At 38.5% G+C, this 15,156-nt stretch overlaps 1 protein-coding gene across 7 annotated transcripts in view; it reads left to right on the plus strand.

Annotated features, from left to right (window-relative positions):
* Positions 1-15,156, plus strand: part of C2CD6 (C2 calcium dependent domain containing 6) — a 150,162-nt gene that overhangs the window by 68,887 nt on the left and 66,119 nt on the right. For 6 of the 7 annotated variants that reach the window (XM_058709186.1, XM_058709130.1, XM_058709138.1 and 3 more), the window contains one exon: positions 3,832-4,140. The exons of the other annotated variant lie outside the window; for it this stretch is intronic. In XM_058709186.1, coding sequence (XP_058565169.1) covers positions 3,832-4,140 — 309 coding nt within the window. The remainder of the gene's footprint in view (positions 1-3,831; positions 4,141-15,156) is intronic. 7 annotated transcript variants of the gene reach the window in all.

Here is a 15,156-nt window from a genome sequence, read left to right on the forward strand (position 1 = left end):
ATTTATCAATTTTGTTTATTTTTTCAAAAAATCAACTCTTGGTTTCATTGATCTGCTCTACAGTTCTCTTAGATTCTATATTGTTTATTTCTGCTCTGGTCTTTATTATTTGTCTTCTTCTGCTGGGTTTGGGCTGTCTTTGCTGTTCTGCTTCTATTTCCTTTAGGTGTGCTGTTAGATTTTGTATTTGGGATTTTTCTTGTTTCTTGAGATAGGCCTGGATTGCAATGTATTTTCTTCTCAGGACTGCCTTCGCTGCATCCCAAAGCGTTTGGATTGTTGTATTTTCATTTTCGTTTGTTTCCATGTATTTTTTTTTTTTAATTTTTTTTTTTTTAATGTTTATTTATTTTTGAGACAGAGAGAGACAGAGCATGAACAGACATTTTGAGACAGAGCAGAGAGAGGGAGACACAGACTCTGAAACAGGCTCCAGGCTCTGAGCTGTCAGCACAGAGCCCGACACGGGGCTCGAACTCACGGACCGCGAGATCATGACCTGAGCCGAAGTCGGCCGCCCAACCGACTGAGCCACCCAGGCGCCCCTGTTTCCATGTATTTTTTAATTTCTTCTCTAATTGGCTGATTGACCCATTCATTCCTTAGTAAGGTCTTTTTTAACCTCCATGCTTTTGGAGGTTTTCCAGACTTTTTCCTGTTGATTTCAAGCTTCATAGCATTGTGGTCTGAAAGTGTGCATGGTATGATCTCAATTCTTGTATACTTATGAAGGGCTGTTTTGTGACCCAGTATGTGATCTATTTTGGAGAATGTTCCATGTGCATTTGAGAAGAAAGTATATTCTGTTGCTTTGGGATGCAGAGTTCTAAATATATCTGTCAAGTCCATCTGATCCAATGTATCATTCAGGGCCCTTGTTTCTTTATTGATCCTGTGTCTAGATGAACTATCCATTACTGTAAGTGGAGTATTAAAGTCCCCTGCAGTTACCACATTCTTATCAATAAGGTTGCTTATGTTTGTGAGTAATTGTTTTATATATTTGGGGGCTCCCATATTCGGCACATAGACATTTAAAATTGTCAGCTCTTCCTGATGGATAGACCTTGTAATTATTATATAATGCCCTTCTTCATCTTTTGTTACAGCCTTTAATTTAAAGTCTAGTTTGTCTGATATAAGTATGGCTACTCCAGCTTCCTTTTGACTTCCAGTAGCATGATAGACAGTTCTCCATCCCCTCACTTTCAATCTGAAGGTGTTCTCAGGTCTAAAATGAGTCTCTTGTAGACAGCAAATAGATGGGTCTTGTTTTTTTATCCCTTCTGATACCCTATGTCTTTTGGTTGGCGCATTTAGTCCATTTGCATTCAGTGTTATTATAGAAAGATATGGGTTTAGAGTCATTGTGATGTCTGTAGGTTTCATGCTTGTAGTGGTGTCTCTGGTACTTTGTGGTCCTTGGCAACATTTCACTCACAGAATCCCCCTTAGGACTCTTGTAGGGCTGGTTTAGTGGTGATAAATTCCTTCAGTTTTTGTTTGTTTGGGAAGACCTTTATCTCTCCTTCTATTCTGAATGACAGACTTGCTGGATAAAGGATTCTCGGCTGCATATTTTTTTCTGTTCATCACATTGAAGATTTCCTCCCATTCCTTTCTGGCCTTCCAAGTTTCAGTGGATAGGTCTGTCGCTAGTCTTATCGGTCTCCCTTTATATGTTAGGTCATGTTTATCCCTAGCTGCTTTCAGAATTTTCTCTTCATCCTTGTATTTTGCCAGTTTCACTATGATATGTTGTGCAGAAGATCGACTCAAGTTACGTCTGAAGGGAGTTCTCTGTGCCTCTTGGATTTCAATGCCTTTTTCCTTCCCCAGATCAGGAAAGTTCTCAGCTATGATTTGTTCAAGTACACCTTCAGCCCCTTTCTCTCTCTTTTCCTCTAATGGAATTCCTATTATATGGATATTGTTGCATTTGATTGCATCACTTAGTTCTCTAATTCTCCCCTCATAGTCCTGGATTTTTTTTGTCTCTCTTTTTCTCAGCTTCCTCTTTTTCCATAATTTTATCTTCTAATTCACATATTCTCTCCTCTGCCTCTTTAATCCAAGCTGTGGTCACCTCCATTTTATTTTGCACCTCATTTATAGCATTTTTAGCTCTTCATGACTATTTCTTAATCCCTTGATCTCTGTAGCAATAGATTCTCTGCTGTCCTGTATACTTTTTTTCAAGCCCAGCTATTAATTTTATGACTATTATTCTAATTATGACTAATATTCATGTTCCATTATATTGCTTAAATTGTTTTTGATCAATTTGTTAGCTGTCTCTACTTCCTGGAGTTTCTTTTGAGGGTAATTCTTCCATTTCGTCTTTTGGATAGTCCCTGGAGTGGCACAGAACTGCAGGGCACTTCCCCTGTGCTGTCTGGAGTAACTTGTGTTGGTGGGCAGGGCCGCAGTCAGACCCCATGTCTGTCCCTAGCCCACCGCTTGGGCCACAGTCAGACTGGTGTGTACCTTTTCTTCCCCTCTCCCAGGGGCAGGACTCACTGTGGAGTGGTGTGGCCCCTGTCTGGGCTACTTGCACACTGCTAGGGTTGTGGCGCTTCTTTGATGGGATCTGGCATATTAGCTGGGGTGGATCCGCAAGGTGCACAGGGGCAGGAGGGGCAGGCTCAGCTCACTTTGCCGTCAGTGGTCCCCTGCAGGAGGGGCCCTGCAGCACAGGGAGGGGGGCCGACCCGTTGGAGGGATGGATCCACAGAAGAACAGCATTGGGTGTTTGCATGATGCAAGCAAGTTTGGTGCTGGGAACTGATTCCCTTTGGGGTTTCGGCTGGGGGATGGAAGAGGGAGATGGCACTGGCCAGCGCCTTTGTTCCCTGCAGAAATGAGCTCTCTCTTCAGGGCTCAACACCTCTCTCTCCCGGTGTCCTCTCACCCTCCCACTCTCAGAACAGAGCTGTTGACTTTTAACATTCCAGATGTTAAGTCCCGCTGGCTGTCAGAACACACTCCGTCCGGCCCCTCGGCTTTTGCAAGCCAGACTCGGGGGATCTGCCTTGCCAGGCGGGCTGCCCCTCCACTGCCCCGGCTCCCTCCCACCAGTCCGTGTAGTGCGCACCGCCTCTCTGCCCTTCCTACCCTCTTCCGTGGGCCTCTTGTCTATGCTTGGCTGTGGAGAGTCCGTTCTGCTAGTCTTCTGGTGGTTTGCTGGGTTATTTAGGCAGATGTGGGTGGAATCTAAGTGATCAGCAGGACGTGGTGAGGCCAGCGTCCTCCTATGCTGCCATCTTCTCCCTAAATAGTCTCTATAGAGAATTTTTCATAGAGCTAAATTTGTTTGGCTTAACAGGTTGTCCTTTGTTTGTTGATAGTGCTTTTTGTACTATTTTGCTATTAAAATTTCCTTTATTTTATTATATAGTTGTGATTTAATGGTATGTTCTTTGTGCTATTTTGCTGGTAAAATTTTATTTATTTATTGATATATTGGTGTAGCATAATAACAGCAAAATGTTAGACCCCTCAATTTTCTTTTTTGAGATGTTGCTGATTTATAAAATCTAAGTATATGAGAACCACTAATTTATAAAGCTGTGTGATCATTTTAATGGATAATATTCTATAGTCCATGGTTTCAGGCAAGTAGAGAATTTCTTAACACTTTTAATAAGGAATGTAACAATTGACAAACATTGGTGGTAACTTGTTATGATAAAGGATAAGGGTATAAATTATTTTAAGTCCAGTACTATTAGTTTTAAATCTTTTCTAGTCAGTAATGATTAATTGGTAGCTTTGCTTTATTGATATATTTTCTAGTTATTGGTAGCTTTGCTTTACTGATATATTTTCTAGTTGCAGGATAATGATGATAAGAAAGACCTTACTCTTCTACCAACTTTGAACCAGTCAGATCAAGATAATTCAGATACTATTACAGTTGCTCCTGAAAGTGATGAGTCAACAAAGAAAACAGATGAGTCACCAAAGCAAACTCCATTGCGTGTTATTCCTAGCCTGACAGTAATGGAAGAGAGCAAAACATTGTTTTTAAAGGAATACCAGTCAGAAGCTGTGCCAGAGGGAAAAATGAAAAATGTATTATTTCCACCACATATGAAAGATGTGGAAAGCCTTTCACAAACAGACTCCTCTGCATCAGAGGTAAAGTTGAAAACTAGCTATATATATCCAGGTAAAATAAAGAAGAGGAACTTAGATTCATCTCTGGCAGAAATTAGGTGGCAAAGCAACATTATAAGATTAGCTAGAAGGAAGAGCACAAGGTTAGTTTCCCCAGATTCGAAATCAAAAGGTAGGTTTCAAAGCCAAGATCCAGAGGAAGACCTTGAACTAAAGGTATCTGCCCTCGTATCAGAAGTATAAGACTATGAAAAACAAAATAATTCATTAAAAAAACACAAATAAATTGAAAATGCATTCAAAAGCCTCCAAGCGGAGGTGTGTCTAAGTATATTAAACATACCTACCCTGCGTATATCCATAAAGTAAGGAGGAAAAAGCCTTGAAAAAAAAAAAGAGTGATTGGAGATACCTGTAGTACAAACTAGTCTCATGGGTGGGTATAAAATTCATCTGAATGTGTAACAACAATAACAAAATGTAAATACAAAGGAAATTTAAAATCTTGGGACGTGATTTCAGTGGAAGTTTTTAATAAAACTTGTAGGAAATAACATATATCCTTATTGCAAATAATTTTATAGTTTAAAATGAGAATGATTTGAATATAAATTCAAAGGGTTAAAACTTTTCTCAAAATTACAGTTATTCTACTTAGATCTTTACATCTTACATGAATCACTGTTATAGGTAGCTCATAAAGCAGTAGAAAAATGTGTACTGATCAGTGGGTAAAAATCTGGATTCTAAGTAAGGTTCTGCCTCTAAATACTTCAACAAGCTTGGGCAGTTAAAATCTCTAGACTTATTTCCTCATCTGTTGAATGGTACATCATATCAGGTCATTTCTAAATTCTCTTCCTAATTCCAAAAGATAACTTTATTAAATATCTCTAGTTGGGGAATTATTCTTAAGTAGCTAGTTATTCTCAAATAACATTCTTGTTTTTACTGAATTTGGAAGTAATACAGTTAGAGAAAATTTAGAAAATAGAAGCATGAAAGACGAAATAGAAGTAGTTACAATCCTACTGCTACATTTGACAGTTTTATTTCCTTTTGGCCTGGTTATGTAAAATTATATTTTTCATTTATTTAAAAAACTTGGATCAAATTATATATGTGTGTGTGTATAATTTTATCTGTGCTTTTTAAAACGACATTATAAACATGTTATCTGAGTTTCCTTAAAAATCTGTAAAATGCAGAATATCCTCAAATATAGATATTTAGTAATTATTTTAAACAATTATATATTTTCTGTATTGTTGGACATTAAGTTTGGAATTAACTAACATCCTTTTGCTTAAGTATTTGGATCTGTGACTGTCCCCTGCTATATTCATAGAAATGGTATGTTGACAAATTTGCTCTCCAAAAAGACTTTCCCTATATTCTCACCCGTAGTATTTGAATATTAATGGTCTTTTGAATAATGATAAGAACTTTTTCATACTTACTGGCCATTTTGCTTGTCCCTACAATGAGTAGACAGATCATGTCCTTTGTCCATTTTATTTTGTTGACTACTTGGTGATCCTGTGGAGGTTTCACAGTGAGCTCTTTCTCATTATGAGGATATTAACCATTGATATAATCATGGCACATACTTTTTCATAGTTTGTAGTTTGCCTTTTAATTTCTCTATTTACTCTGACTTCGAGAATATTCAGCTTTCATTCATTGCTGCATAACAAACCACTCCAAAACTTAGTGGCTTAAAATAACCATTTTATTATCTCTCAAGATTCTGTGGGTTGATTGTGCTTTAGCTAGGAAGTTGTTTTTCTCCACTTAATATTGGCTGGGCCCATAATCATCTTGGAGCTCGATTCGACTGGAACACTCGTGAGGTTCATTTATATGTCTTACACTTTGATGGGAACAGCTGTAAATCTGGGCTCAGTTGGAATGCATGTACTATCTGGTTTGATGTATCTATTCTCCACACTCACCCTGCACCCCCCACAGTGTAATCTTAGGGATTATCCCTTTCCCTTTCCATGCAGCCCCTTTATGTGGTCTTTCTAGCAGGGCAGCTGAATTTCTGATGTGGCAGCTTCGGGCTTCTAATACACAAAAACAGAAGCTTCAGGTCTCCTTTAAGACTTAGTCTTGGAACTAGCACAGGAATATTTCTACTAAATTCTGTCAGTTAAAGCAAGTCTTAGGCTCAGTTCTGTTTCAGTATGGGAGGGGACTACACAATGGCATGAATCTTGGAAAGTGTTCATTGGGGCCATATTTGGAGATTAACCACCACAAATGAACTATCTCTACCCCAAAGTAATTCATGTGCCTCCTACATGCAAACTATACTTACTTCCCTTCTAAGATCCTTGGTCTCATGCTATTACTACTGCATCAGGCTTAGTCTTGAAGTATAGAATTTCAGCATCTAAATCAGATCCAGGTAGATGAGGTTTCTTGAGTATGGCTCCTCTCAGTCTTAAGACTGTGAATTAAAGAAACCAATTATCTGTCTCCTACATACATAGTGAGTAAAGAACAGGGAAATGGATAGGCACTTATATTCCAAAGGTGGAAGAAGGGGAAGGTAAGCATACACCAGTCAGTGGGCCATAGTAATTTTGAATTTCTTGCCTCTGCCCTTGGGGCTTGGCTTTAGCTTCTTTTTCCCTGAGAAAGAGTTTGTATTTGTAACTGAGTAGCTTTGCAGCCTGTGACTTCTTTGAAGAAAGTGGAGCGTTCAAAAACCTCTTTCCGTTTAAATTATCTCTGCTTCTGTCCCAGATGCTATGATTCTTAAAGATTTTGTAGGCTTCCTGTATATCAAATTATTATCTTAGGCAACTGTTACACTCCTGAATATCCACTATTTACCTTTAAGTGAGAGCCAAGGTGCTGTAGTACAGTATCCTTAAGAATCTTAGAAGTTCTCTTGTCCAGGAGAGAGATCTAAGAGGCCACCCTAAGATACTTAGAATATTTTTGTGTAGATGAATGGGTCTGTGAAACACTACCTTAAATCTTTTTTAAAAATATCTTTTTTTAGTTTTATTTATTTTAGTAATCTCTACACGCAGTGTGGGGCTCAAACCTATGAACAATGAGATCATGACCTAAGATGGTTAACTGACTGAGCCACCCAAGCACCCCTATCCACTTTCTTTTTTAATTCAATATTTTTTTCACCTGGAAATCAGTTTTTCTTATCTAATTACATCTATGAATTCTTGAAACTAATTGGGACTATAAAAATAGAGATAAAAAATTGTTTCTATGATTTTTGGAGTAGGGGGACTTTTTCAACTGATCATAATAGATCTTTAGAAACATAATTTTGGAAGTTCTAATCATTTTTCTCTTTGCTCATACTATTCTCTGAAAGATATGTTTGTCCAGTGGTATCTGAGGTAGATTTTGTCAGAGATAGTTTACTTAAATCTTTGGGTACCAGACAAAGGGAAAGGAGTCATTTTATATTTTTAGTAATTAGGCTTTTAATTACTGAGGAACAGGAAAAAAAATTATATATAACCAGAAGCAATACTATTAGAGAACATCTCTGAATTTTCAGTGTTTTTATATTCATTGAGCCAGCATTCCTTAACTTAGCTGGGCAGCTGGACTAATTGCAGATACCATGAGCTTGAAGAAATATGCATCTTCATCGAGGGGTAGAAAGTTCTGTCCACTTTCTTCCAAATCAAGCTTTTACTTGAATATGGTAAATTACAGGTGGATTGGTTAGCCTTTTACTGTTTTCATTTTGACTATATCTTATAGAAACATTTTTGGATTGTGGAGAGTATCTGTACTTATTATTTTCCATCTTGTCCCCACCCCAGTCTATGGTCTGCCTTTCTTTGTTCTGTTTTATGCCCCAGGAAGATGACTGCTATGGAATGCCTTACCAGACTCTCTTTCTGGCTGACTTCCTAGTTAGGTGCAGTAAGTGACAGACACTGGCAGAACATTAGAGGGCAATAGGGAAAAGAAAGGTTGGGTTTTTCTGTCCTACTGTTTTCCTGCTTTGTTGCTGTGGTTCTGGCAATGAGTTTTCCTTCGTATCTGTGGCTCCAGCTGAATGGCCCCACCTCCATGACTCCAGCTATCACTGGGCCCTTGCTGGAGTGGTAACATCTTTTCAGTGTTTCTCTCAACATTTATTATTGGTTCCTTATCCATAAATATGCCTTTCATTAATGTTAAGCTTCTTTTGTTGAACCATTTTAGAGGAATTCTAATTTCTGCCCTAACTCTAACTAGTAATCTACTAGTTTTCTAGTATACATATAGATTTTCCTCTTTTTTTTTTTTAGCTCTGGATTTTTAAAAAAATTTGAAGTAGCTGATACACAGTGTCCTATATTTACATTTCTTTGCTTATTTTGCAGCAGCTTTGTAAAAATTCAAACGGTCATTTTGACCTAAATGTTCATAATGCATTTTTAAAATACAGAGTTGAAAATGATATATACTTATTATTAAAATTTAAGCAATCCCTCCCATTGTAAGAAAGAACCCATAATTCCACCATCCAGTGTTAATAGTTAATATTTATGTCACAAATCTTTCCATATTGTTGGGAAACATTCTCCATGGTCCTTGTGAGAGGTATAGGATTCTTTTCCTGTAACATAATCCATCACATGTGCTGTTGTTATCTGGCCCACTTTGCATTACCTTGGGAATCAGGGCTTGAGAAAATGATGCAAAAATGCTTATACTCTGGCTACTGTGATTGCTCTGAGTAATAAGCTATTTTTTATTTCTAACTCAGGAGACTTATTTCTTCTGTTAGCCTCCCTGAAGCTGTGGCAGGCTAACCAATTAGCTTACCAGCAGCGTACATTCTTGACAGCTTTGGTGACAAGATGGGATACTGACAGACACGGATTTGAGGACTTTGTGGTCTGATCATTGGATTTGAGGGAAGCTCACAGGAATTGGTGGAAAGTGGTGACCAAATTGTATAATTAATCAGGCAATAAATAGTCCTGTACTTTGGATTGTTGAAGAGATGGTTGCACGTTATGTTTTGGGAAATAGGTTTAAAAACATGCCTGAACAGTGATTGGCCTGGTTGTTTCTAATTATCCTCCAGATAGGGAGACATCCTTGCCAATCTGATGAGCCCCCTCAGTCATCCCATTTAGTATTAAGATCTGTCCTGAGTGAGCAGAAGAATATCTTTTTTGACAGCAGTTACAGAGATGCATACCTACAGTGAGGATGATAGGAAATTTATGAGTGCTATGGGCAGAAACCAAGTGTATCATTAGAACTCTGGCTCATTTTCTTGGGAGATGAGGATGCAGGTTGTGTAATACCTATAAAGGAAGAATGGCAGTGGTAGGGCCATCTTATACCTAAGTATATAGTGATAGGAGCCATGTATAGTGATAATCTTCCATCCATTCCAAAACAACTGTAAGATATTTGAGTTTTTTGTCATGAGTTCTGGCTGCTACAGGAAGGTTGGACCCTCTTTGAGATTATCCTAAGACAGATAAACTCTTCTGGGAAACCATAATAGGCATTGACTAGTATTTGGGCACTTACTGCCGTGAATTGTGCATGCAATGCTGATGAAAATGATCTTCTGACCCAAAGAAATATAAATTATTTAAGTCAGCTCTGGCGACTTGGAAAACTCCTTTAGCCCTTATGTTGAAACTGGGGAAGAATTTATGAGATGTCATCATGGTAATGGGACAGCAGATGCCTTGGATTGAAGTAGGCTCCACAAAGTAGGTGACTACCATGCAAGGCAAGCTTAAGTAACTTGAGGGGACGCAACCACATGGACCTATCCAGAAAGCAATGTGGCTATAGCTCTTGAGTGAAATAATTCCAAAAGGTGAAATAGAGAATATCAGCTATGAAGACCTTGTTGCCTTATACAGTGTTGGGCAGACCTCAGTACATGTGACGTCTTATTAGATGGTATGGATTTGCCTTCTTCTGAACCCCATGACACTTCCCTTCCCTCTTAGGCTGAGCCCAGAGGCTTAAAGAGAAACATGATTAAAGGTGGGGCCAAGGTCTTCCTGTCCCTAAAGGGGATTCTGCGCAGCCATCCAAGTTTTCTGGAGGAATTTCACAGGGTAGGGGCCCAATCTTTTATGCCTTTTTTTGGTTATGGATGTTCAAATCTCTATATTACCCAGAGCTGTGGAAGGAAGAATTAGTTGGGTTCAACTTTATGGGGTTTGGTCAGGGTTCACAATGGGGAAGGGAACTAACATAACTAGATGGGTCTCTTTAGGTCAATTGAATGTACTGTTGTTGTTTCCACATCTGAATATGTAGTATGGATTATTATGTTACGTACTTGTTTGTCTCCATCCCGTAAGTTCCATAGGAATTGGAAGAGCTATAGAGAAGTGCTGGTGGGACATGTAAATTGCCACCCAACTTGTCTCCCTGTGCACTTAACAGAAATGCTATAGAATCCTAGAAAGAAAAGGGAAATCACAGCCTTCATTAAGGACTTCAAGGCAGCCTGGAAAGTAAGAGATGCAATTAACTCAATACCACAACCCTGTGTGTATGGCCAGTGGATTTGTTAATGAATTTGGGGGCTTAAAGTTATCATCAACTGAATCCAGTTGTTGCTTCCATATTTCAGCTGTTCCAGGTATCGTCATTATAGCTATATCCACCATACAAGACTGATGGCACTTGGTACACTATCTTGTACACTGCCAACACCACCTTTCCTGTACCACTGACACTTGAAGGTCAAGCCTAGTTTATATGATTTTCTTCCTTAGCCAGGGCACCTACTTACCTGCTACTTTCTACCAGTGATTGGATCTGAGCTCCTGTGGCCCAGACACTCTGGAAGCAGGGAGGTGCACAATGCAGGGGGTATACCAACCTTGAGATTAAGATAAAGGGCCAAAATGAAAACAAAGCCTTCTAGTTGCTCTAGATATCCCCCAGAGGTTAGCTTCCCTCACACCCTTGCTCTTCCTGTGCTCCCAGTTTGGAAGTAACAATCTCCTGATGGCTATAAAAGAGCTATTGTAGCCCCTAGTGTGCAAGAGAATCTATGTTACAAGAGGCGAAAAAATATCAGAAATCAACTGATAGGGTTTGAGCAAAACTTGCAGTAGGGAAAAAATTTAAAGTGACCTTATGGGTAGGACCCTCTCTGCTGATTCATTGTACTGTTATAGCTCTACTGCTAACTAACCATTTAGTTAAATTGATGTGTTATATGCTTATACTGTAAATAGTCACAAATTATCAGAAGAAATTCTCCCATTCAGGGTACTCCCACAGGTACAGAAGTCCTTGTCATTTGCCACAAGCGTGGACCAGGATTTAAGTGAGTGCCTCCACCCTCTAATTTCTAAAGATGTTCTGTTGATTAACAAGTCAAAAGCCTCAGTCTCATTGGCCCTGGCTGACCATCAGGGGTGGCTGATAAACCCTAAAAAATTCAAGGATCTGCTTCCCAAAAAGATTTTTTTGGGACTGTGTGGACAGAATCACAACACTCAATTCCTTTGGCAGTCAAAGAAAACATGATGTCTCTTCAGTTACCTACCACCCAAAAGGAAGCCCAGCATATTTTTTAACTCTGGGCATGAGAGACTTTATGTGCCTCATTTAGGCATTCAACATGCTTTGAGTGGAGCCTAAACCAGCAGGTTTTTCTGGCCAAATGGTAGGAGTATGTTCAGGGGTGCATCTCACCTGGTCCTGGCAGGTTTTGGTTTTGCATGAAAAAGTAGCAGCTACTGAATTGGGCCCAAAACTTATCCTTTGTTTTGCCACTTGAAGCAAAGCCACTGTCTCAGTGAAGTCCTGGATTCACAGAGCTGCCCCTAAATGCTTGGGCAAAATTTACTGATGGTTCAGCTAAGCTGAAACCTAATGGTTTCAATGGGCTACTATGGCTGTTTAGTTTAAGGGCCAGCTATTCAGAAGCAAAAATGGATGTGGTTATTTCACTCAGTTGGGAGAACTCTGGCCAGTACTCCTCTTGAGAACTTTGTTAGATTTTTGCTTACTTTTGGGCTATAGCCAATGGCTTAGCTACCTGATTATCATTTGGAAAACTACAGACTGCCACGTTAAACGCACTTCTCTTTGGGGCTGCAAACTCTGTAGAACCAAATTGTTGCTATGAAAAGAACCATCTGAGTAACTTATACAGTAAGGGCATGTTCTTGATGAGACTGACTGGACTCAAGCTGCTGATTGAACTTCTGCTCCCCAGATTGCCACCACTGTTGCCTGGATTTATTATTATACTCAACACAGCAACACATCCACCTTCATAGCTGGGCATAAAGTAGTCAAGTTTGGTGGTGAAGTTTCTGATGTATAGGCCACCATTGCATGCCCAACTGGATTCCTGTCAAATATTGACCCATTTATATTGTGGTGAGAGAGTTTACATTGCAAGTATCCCACCTTCTCCTAGCATTGGACTTTGGGACACTTTTGGAGGTTATTGGTTGATACTTTTTCAGGTTATGGTATTATTTTGACTCCAGCTACATCCATGTTGTTGCAAATTGCAAGATTCCATTCTTCTTTATGCCTGATAATATTCCATTGTATGTACGTATATATACCTTACCCATTCATCAGTCAGTGGACATTTGGGCTCTTTCCGTAATTTGGCTATCGTAGCTAATGCTGCTGTAAACATCAGGGTGCATGTATCCCTTCAAATTAGTATTTTTGTATTCTTTGTGTAAATAGTAGTGCAATTGTTGGATCCTAAGGTAGTTCTATTTATAACTTCCTGAGGAACATCCATACCATTTTCCATAGTGACTGCACTAGTTTGCATACCTACCAATAGTGCGTGAGTTTTCTTTTTCTCCACATCCTCGCCAACCCCTGCTATTTCTTGTGTTGTTGATTTTAGCCATTCTGACAGGTATGAGGTGGTATGTCATTGTTGTTTTGATTTGCATTGCCTTAATGATAAGTGATGGTGAGTACCTTTTCATGTGTCTCTTGTCCATCTGTATGTCTTGTTATTTATTTATTTATTTATTTATTTATTTATTTATTTTTTGAGAAATGTTTGTTCATGTCTTCTGCCAATGTTTTAATTGGATTGTTTATTTTGGGGGTATTGAGTTTGATAAGTTCTTTATATATTTTGGATACTAGTCCTTTACCGGTTGTGTCATTATAAATATATCTTCCCATTCTTTTAGTTTTGTTGTTGTTTCCTTCACTGCACAGAAGGCTTTTATTTTGATGTAATCCCAATAGTGTATTTTGGCATTTGTTTCCCTTGCCTCTGGAGTCATATCTAGAAAGAAGTTGCTATGGCTAATGTCAAAGAAATTACTGCCTGTGTTCTCTTCTGGGATTTTTATGGTTTCAGGTCTCACAGGTCTTTGATCCATTTTGAATTTATTTTTGTGTATGGTGTAAGAAAGTGGTTCAGTTTGATTCTTTGGCCACATTTTATGGGTTTTTTTTGTCAGTTTACCTCTTCTAATTTACCTCTATGAATCCGTTAACAAATTACTATAGCTATAGTTATTTTTAATACTTTGTCCTTTAACCTTTATACTAGAGTTAAATAATACACCATCATATTATGGTGTTAGACTATTCTGATGTTGACTGTATATTAACCATTACCAGTGTGTTTTGTATTTTCATATGTTTTTATGTTATTATCGTTTCATTTCAGCTTAATTACTTTCAACATTTTTTGTAAGGCAGGTGATAAACTTCCTCAGCTTCTGTTTGTTTGGGAAAGTATCTCATTTCTGAAGGACGGTTTGCTGAGTAAAATATTCTTGGTTGGCAGGCTTTTTTCTTTCGGTACTTTGAATATATCATCTCCCACTTGCCTGGCTGGCAAGGTCCCTGCTGAGGAACCCACTGATAGCTTGATAGGTGTTCTCTTGTATGTGAGGAATTGTTTTTCTCTTTCTGCTTTTAAAATCCTCTCTGTGTCTTTTATAATGGACAGTTTTATTACAATGAGTCTTACAAAAGATATCTTTGCAGTGAATTTATTTGGAGACCTACAAGCTTCATGAACTTACATATCCAAATTTTTCCCCAGATTTGAAAGTTCTCATCCATCATTTATTTAAATATATTTTCTGCCCTTTTCTCCCTGTGTTCTTCTGGGACTCCAATGATATGTAAATTGTTTGGCTTGGTTATATTCCATAATTCACATAGGCTTTCTTCACTCTTCTATATTCTTTTTTTTTTTCTTTTTTCTCTCCTGGAAAATTCCAGGAATGAAACTAGACCACTTTCTTACACCATACACAAAAGTAAACTCAAAATGGATGAAAGACCTAAATGTGAGACAGGAAACCATCAAAACCCTAGAGGAGAAAGCAGACAACAACGTCTTTGACCTCAGCTGCAGCAATTTCTTGCTCGAGACATCTCCAAAGGCAAGGGAATTAAAAGCAAAAATGAACTCTTGGGACCTCATCAAGATAAAAAGCTTGTGCACTGCAAAGCAAACAATCAACAAAAGTAAAAGGCAACTGACAGAATGGGAAAAGATATTTGAAAATGACAGATAAAGAGTTAGCATCCAAAATCTCTAAAGAATTTACTAAACTCAACACGCAAAAAACAAATAATCCAGTGAAGACATGGGCAGAAGACATGAATAGACACTTTTCCAAAGAAGACATCCAGATGGCCAACAGATACATGAAAAGATGCTCAACATCAGTCATCATCAGGGAAACACAAATCAAAACCAAACTGAGATACCACCTCACACCAGTAAGAATGGCTAAAATGAACAACTTAGGAACCTACAGATGCTGGTGAGGATGTGGAGAAATGGGAACCCTCTTGCACTACTGGTGGGAATGCAAACTGGTGTAGCCACTCTGGAAAACAGTGTGGATGTTCCTCAAAAATTTCAAAGTAGAACTACCCTATGATGCAGCAATAGCACTACTAGGAATTTATCCAAAGGATATAAGCGTGCTGATTCATAGGGACACATGTACCCCAATGTTTATAGCAGTGCTTTCAACAATCACCAAATTATGGAAAAAGCCATAAATGCCCATCAACTGATGAAAGGATAAAGAAGAT

This window comes from Neofelis nebulosa, chromosome 2 (genome assembly GCF_028018385.1).
Source record: "Neofelis nebulosa isolate mNeoNeb1 chromosome 2, mNeoNeb1.pri, whole genome shotgun sequence".
Taxonomy (NCBI): Eukaryota; Metazoa; Chordata; class Mammalia; order Carnivora; family Felidae; genus Neofelis; species Neofelis nebulosa.